This window comes from Piliocolobus tephrosceles, unplaced genomic scaffold (genome assembly GCF_002776525.5).
Source record: "Piliocolobus tephrosceles isolate RC106 unplaced genomic scaffold, ASM277652v3 unscaffolded_1201, whole genome shotgun sequence".
Lineage (NCBI taxonomy): Eukaryota > Metazoa > Chordata > Mammalia > Primates > Cercopithecidae > Piliocolobus > Piliocolobus tephrosceles.
Window position 1 is genome coordinate 1 of NW_022293211.1, and position 7,154 is coordinate 7,154.

Consider the following 7,154-nt stretch of genomic DNA (forward strand, 5'->3'; position numbering starts at 1 on the left):
AGCTCCAGGCGGGCGCCACTGGGCTCGCGGGTTCTCCTGGGCTCTCCCGGGCGGCCCCAGGATCCTAGGCGCCCAGCCAGCCAGACCTGAGAAGGAGGATTTGTATGGCCTTGCGGCCGCCCCGCTTCTCCTGGGAAGGGAGATCGGGTGCTGGCAAGGGCACTCCACAGCCACTGGAGTGGCTTCGCGGATGGCCTGGCTTCACGCTGAGGCTCTGGCCCTAGAGTCTGTGTGGCTAGTGTCCGGTACTGGAAAAGGCATGGAGAGTCAGGGGTTGCTGCTTTCCCCACCCGCCCTCACCGCTGCCAGTGCCCCACGGGCGGTTTGCAGCTGCAGATCTGGCACTGACGCGGGATGGTGGAGCTTCCCTTAGATGGCATCAGGGTCGCCAAGTGCACAGCCTACCTGGCCTCAAGGTGAGCTCCTCTTGGACATCTCTCTAGATCCTGGGCCCTGGCGCTGGGCACACTGTACCCACACGGATGAAACTGAGCGGCTCCTGGCGAGCCGATGGCCTGACTTTACCACCTGGGTGTCTGGCCTCAGGATCCACGCTGCTGGGGGGCGGGCCTGGTCTGGGGTGTCCAGTCACTTGCTGCCCGTGCACCAGTTTTCTTTCTTTCTTTTCTTTTCTTTTTTTTTTGAGACGGAGTCTCTCTCTGTTGCCCAGGCTGGAGTGCAGTGGCCGGATCTCAGCTCACTGCAAGCTCAGCCTCCCGGGTTCACGCCATTCTCCTGCCTCAGCCTCCCAAGTAGCTGGGACTACAGGCGCCTGCCACCTCGCCTGGCTAGTTTTTTGTATTTTTTAGTAGAGACGGGGTTTCACCATGTTAGCCAGGATGGTCTCGATCTCCTGACCTTGTGATCCGCCCGTCTCGGCCTCCCAAAGTGCTGGGATTACAAGCTTGAGCCACCGTGCCTGGCATCAATAAAGTCTTATTGGAACATAGCTGTGCCCATTTGCTGAGCTTTTTCTTTTTGATGAATTGATTCCTATTATTGTGAAATATCTCTGGCTCTGACTCCTCATGAAGTCTACTTTGATATTTTCATAGCCAAACCAGCTTTCTTGTGCTTTGTGTTTGCATAGCATATCTATGCAAATCTAGTCCAACAATCTCTGATTTCTATTTGGTGTGGTTATACTCCCTTCTTTTTTTTTTTTTTTTTTTTAGTCCATTTGACTTTAATGAATTTATTGATAGATTTGGGTTTAAGTTAATGTTAATTGTTTCTTTTCTATCAGTCTGTCTTTCCTATTAGTCTTTCTGGTTTTCTTTCTTTCCTCTCACTTTTTTGATGAATCAAGTGTTTTTACTACACCATTTTATCTCTGTTGACTTTATATTATCTTTTGTGTAATTTTTTTTTTTAGTGGTTTCTCTAGAGATCTCAGCATGCATGTTTAACTTGTTTCAGTACCTTCAGAAATTATGCTTGTCCATTGCATGGTAGGAATCTCCAGTTGTGTTCTCCCATCCCTTATGCTGTTGTTATTTTTATTTTAATCTGTCAGTAGTCTTTTGTCTCACTGTTTAAGAAATGCATTTACAGCAATCACTTTAAGATGTAAAATATTTTCATGAGAAACAGTGCTATTTGATATATAGTGATGATTGACTTAAATTTTCAAATTTGTATTATAATACTAGCAGAGGAAGTGTGGGAAGACTTACTGGAAGTGCTGTCTAGGCCAGGCACGGTAGCTCACACCATAATCCCAACACTTTGGGAGGCCTAGGCAGCAAGATCGCTTGAGGCCAGGAGTTCGAGGCCACCCTAGGCAACATGGTAAGACCCTGCCTCTATTAAAAAATGTTTAAAAATTAGCTGGGCATGGTGGTACATGCCTGTAGTTTCGGCTGCTCAGGAGACTGAAGCAGGAGTTCAGGGCTGCAGCGAGCTATGATTTGTGATTGCACCACTGCACTGCAGCCTGGGCAACAGAGTGAGACTATGTCTCTTAAAAAAAAAAAAGCAGTGTTGTCTAGTCATCCCTAAATGAAATCTCCTAAGATAGCCACGAATCGAGCCAAACACAGTAGTGGAGAGATACAGGGGTGGAATAGGCATATTTATGCCTCAGCTATTACAGGTGGAAAACAAAGGCATAAGTTTCCACCTGGAGCAGGAATTCTGGACTTTCTGAGGAGCTTGTGGAATTCATTCCTCCATGGTGAAAGGCTCATCGAAGCTCACAAGGCTGATAGTTAAGAGCACAGGTCCAGGCAGGTGGCCTTGTGGCTCTAAACTTACTGTGGGGTTCTTCACTGTGGGGTTCTGCCTTGCAGGGGACACTACCATGTATAGGAACATTTTTGTTTGGCACAACCAGGTGAGGGGGTGGGCAACGTGCCCCTGGCATTGAGTGGGTGGAGGCCAGGGATACTGCTCAGCCTCCAACAGCACCTAGCACAGCCCCCCGATCCCCCAAAGAACGAGCTGGTCAGGTTGGTAGTGCTGAGATTGAGAAACACCAGTTTAGACAGGAGTAAAATGTGAAATTTATTTAGCATAAAAGCACATTATTTACAGTAGACAATAATGAGATAAAGACTTTTTGACAAAAGGCTCATTGAGTAGCATGTCTGTTTTTCTTTATTTTTGTCTCACTGAATAAGCACCTTCGCTTATCTTTTTTTTTTTTTTTTTTTTGTCATATAGAGACAGGATCTCTGGCATACAGGCTGGACTGCCATGATACATGGCTCACTACAGCCTCAAATTCCTGGGCTGAAGTGATCCTCCCACCTCAGTCTCCCAAGTAGCTGGGACTACAGGTATGCACCACCATGCCCGGCTAATTTTAAAATTTTATTATAGAGGCAGGGTCTTGTCATGTTGACTAGCCTGATCTTGAACTCCTGGCCTCAAGCAATCCTCTTGCCTCAGCCTTCCAGAATGCTGGGATTACAGGTGTGAACCACCACACCCAGCACACTTATGTTTATAATAATAGATTATTCATAATTATTGTAGACATTTCAACAATTAATAAAAATAATTCTTTTGAATTTCTGGAAAGTTTTTCTTAGGTGTTGAAGAACACCCAAAGCAGGGTAATTTACAAGTGAGTAGCCTAGTCTCTGTTTACAACTTGCTGATTTGGAACTTTTTTAGGTTTCTGACATAGAAGAGCTTACCGCTCCAGAGCATCTTTCTGATCTTCCACCATTTTCAAGGTGTTTAATAGGAATAATAATAAAGTCTTCGAATGTGGTCAGGTAATCACTTTCTCTTTACTGTCCTGAAACTCTCATCATGGCTGTAAGCTCTCAGCAGCTTTTGTTCTATTCCTTTTACTCTCAAGTTTTTCAAAGCTACACTCTGTTCTATGAGAAAAATATTTCATATAATTTTCTCTCCATTTTATCAGTAATTAGAAATATTTACATTAAACTTACACAGAGAAAAATTCTAACTTTCTGTAAAGAATATTCGTCTAAATAGTCTCTGGTTAGTTATGCTTCTCATAACTGAAATTCAGTTAAGGGAGAACATAGAATGTTAATGTTTAGTAAAATACTTCTTACCAAGTGTGCTTTCAAAACACTTGACAAGGTTAAGTACCGGTGCCATTTTCGTTGAACACGCAGCTGCTACTCATTTTCTAGTCCATATGTCACTTGATCAGAATTGCAGAGTTTGCTGTGGTGCATGCAGGGCTGACAGGTTACAGAGGGAATTGCTTTACAGATGTCTGGTACCTGTCGAATTTTAATAACAGATACATTCAGTGAAAACTTTTAAAAGCACCGTCTTTAGCAGCTATGAGTCATCTTTCAACAACATACTAAATCTTTTCTGTGTGCATTGAGGGTATACAGAGTAACCTTTTTCACTCAGCACGGCATCCCTGTGCCCAGCAGTATCCTCTAGTTTTAATGTCTCACTGCACAATCTGGCACGCTGTCCATGAAAAGCATGGGGTGAGTTCAGTCAGCTTCCCATGTCCCCTGCAAACTGGGGTTTGTGGCTGTGGTTGAACCTTGGTGGTACTTATTTTGCTATAATAGGTTCTATATGATCCAGTAATTTTGATGTTTGTTGATTGTTTTGCAGGTCATTTTTGGATGAATTAAAGGCGTGTGTGGCTTCTGACGATATTGAAGGCATTGTGTGCCTCATGGCTGCTGTGCATATTATCCTGGTTATTAATGCAGGTTGGTTACATTCCCCCCCCCCCCCCCCCCCCCCCCGGAAGGTGGCTGGTGTACCTCACAGGTGCTGTCATGGGATGCTGGGGATCAGCCCCTGCACTCGGCTACTCCTGGCCAGCTCAAGTGTCCCCCAGCCTTTCCACTCCCTGCCTTCTCATGTGCTGGACACAGTGCTGTCCACTTGGGCTTCCTCTCCTTAGCCCACCCTGCATCTGTTTTTGTGTCAGCTTGCTCACTCTTCAGTGGTAGAGGTCCTATTCGTTTTCACCTTTTGCCACTGGACCCATTTAAGTATTCCTCTCTGTGCCTCAGCATTGAATTTCTATTGATTTGATGTGTTGCCTGTATCTTAAAATCTGAATTTATTTTGGTTGATGATGGATATTTTGGTGTTAATATTTGATCTATCCACTATTTCTCGTAAGCCTTAGTCTTGCCTATTCTGAATATCCCTAGCAGTTCAAAGAGTACTGGAAAAATAATTGGAGATATGTATAAGATGCTTAGCTCAGTATAAAATGTAGAAACATCCCTGCAGGCTGACTGCCTTTACCTTTCTGTGTTATTTGCTCAGTTTTACTAATGTTGAAATCATTCTCAAAGATGATACATTGTAGATAGGGAGTGCTCCTATTGAAACAAACTGTCCCTGTAAGCCTAAATGGATAGGATATCTGCAGATTGATAAGAATACTCCTTAACTAGTTTGACCCAGGTTGAGCATAAGAAAAGACTTCCCTCAGGGACTCCCCCTGCATTGAGATCACCACCAGGAGGACATTGAGGACAGATGTTTGATGCTTCCAGGTGCCTTGCCCTTAATACATCCTTAACTACCTGCAATAGGTAAACAGGGGAAGGACTCTGAAACAGGATTGGTTTGCTGGCATGGACATAACCTTTCCTCTAATGGCTTCATGGGGTGAGGTCCATTTGAACTCTTCTTTCCAGTAAATGTTTGTTTGATCTTTACAACATCCGTATAGAAGGGAGAATTACTATTCCGCACGTCAGTATGTAGGTTACCTCAAAGGGAAGATAGGGAGGCCCAGCTTAGGGAAGTTGTACCATGTGTATAGCGGAGTGTTTGTCTTTGTGTAGTGATGTTAAAATCTTTTCTGTCTTTTGATATAATTTTCCCAGGTAAACATAAAAGTTCAAAAGTGAAGGAGGTTGCAGCCACTGTTCACAGAAAACTAAAGACATTCATGGAAATTACTTTGGAAGAGGATAGCATTGAAAGGTAAAGCAGAGATATTCACCAGATGTGATCATCTAAAACTGCTCATTATTCTTTGGGTCTGCATGAGGTTGTGTTTTCATTTCTGCTGCTTACACCAGGTGGTTAGGAGACTAGGGACTGTAAAGAGAAAAACGTTTCTGTTGGCAAAGACCTTTAGCTTATGTTTAATTTACTTCCTAATTCTGTCTTCAAAAACAAAACGAAATTGTCATTTGCAAAATTCTGCTGTAGAAAAGTGAGGGCATACAAATGTATTTTATATGGTTTTAAAATCAGATATTATTTTTGGTGGTTGCTGCATTATTGAAACCATGGGCATTTCCCAAGGATCGATACCTCGCGGACAAATACCTACATGGTGATGGGCGGTCCCTCCAGAGCCTCTGAATGTGTGTAATTTCCCCCTTGCTGGACAGCCCATTGCTGTGTACCAGTGTATTCCTAGGGCTGCTTTCCAGCTGGGTGTTTCTGCTACTGTGTGCTGTTTGGTATGCTCTGCATTTTACTGTAGACTCTGTTTTGGATTGTGTTTGACTTTTAGATCAACCACAAATAATTTTTTCTCGCTATTTTATGAGCTAAATAGGTGAAGCGTTGTAAAGCTCTGCACTAGGAAATTCACCTTTGCCTAGGAAACAAACCACTCTCCATAGTTGCTTCCTCTGGAGAAAGGTTTTCCAAATCAGAAACTGCTAATTTGTGAATAAACTTCTAAAGTGTGGCTTTGTATAGACTGTCGGCTTGTACTATAGACACAATACACTTAATGCTCACTTTACTAGAAAATTTGGTTTGTAGGCTGGGCGCGGTAACTCACGCCTGTAATCCAGGAGTTCAAGACCAGCCTGGCCAACATGGTAAAACCCCATCTCTACTGAAAATACAAAAATTAGGCTGGACACAGTGACTCATTTCTATAATCCCAGCACTTTAGGAGGCCAAGGCGGGTGGGTCTCACGAGGCTAGGAGTTTGAGACCAACCTGGTCAACATGGTAAAACCTCTACTGAAAACAAAAACATTAGGCCTATAATCCCAGCACTTTGGGAGGCCAAGGTGGGTGGATCACCTGAGGTCGGGAGTTCAAGACCAGCCTGGCCAACATGGTGAAACCTGTCTCTACTAAAAATACAAAAATTAGCTGGGTGTGGTGGCAGGTGCCTGTAATTCCATCTACTTCAGAAGCTGAAGCAGAAGAATTGCTTGAACCTGGGAGGTGGAGGTTGCAGTGAGCTGAGATTGCGCCACTGCACTCTAGCCTGGGCAACAGAGTAAGAGTTCGTCTTGAAATAAATAAATACAAATAAAAAATAAAAATAATTAGCTGGGTGTGGTGGCACGCTTCTGTAATCCCAGCTACTCTGGAAGCTGAAGAGCTTAGTTAGCCTGGCTAGAGGTTTATCGATTTTTATTGATATTTTCAGAGAACTGGCTTTTGGTTTTGTTTATTTTTTTTCTGTTGATTTCTTATTTTCAAGTATATTGATTTATGCTCTAGGTTTTACTGTTTCTGTTTTTCTTACTTAGGATTTAATGTGCTCTTCTTTTTCTATTTTCCTAAGGTGGAAGTTTAGATGATTGACTTTAGATTTTTCTTCTTTTCTAATATGTACTTTCAATGCTATAAATTTTCCTCTAAGCACTGCTTCATCCCACATTTAATTTTTTTTTTCTATTTCTCTTTTTGTCCTTTTTCTTCCCATCAGTTTTTGTTTTGTTTTGTTTTTTTGTTTTGAGGTGGAGTCTTGCTCT

The 7,154-nt window shown here is 43.1% G+C and overlaps 1 protein-coding gene across 1 annotated transcript; it reads left to right on the forward strand.

The window, feature by feature from the left end:
* Positions 1-6: 6 nt before the first annotated feature.
* On the forward strand, positions 7-5,403 carry LOC113220442 (condensin-2 complex subunit G2-like; the record flags this gene model as incomplete). The annotated part of the gene is made up of 3 exons (XM_026449555.1): positions 7-416; positions 4,063-4,163; positions 5,304-5,403. Coding segments are annotated over exons 1-3 (263 nt in total), but the record flags the coding sequence as incomplete, so codon positions are not given.
* Between the last annotated feature and the right edge of the window lie 1,751 nt (positions 5,404-7,154).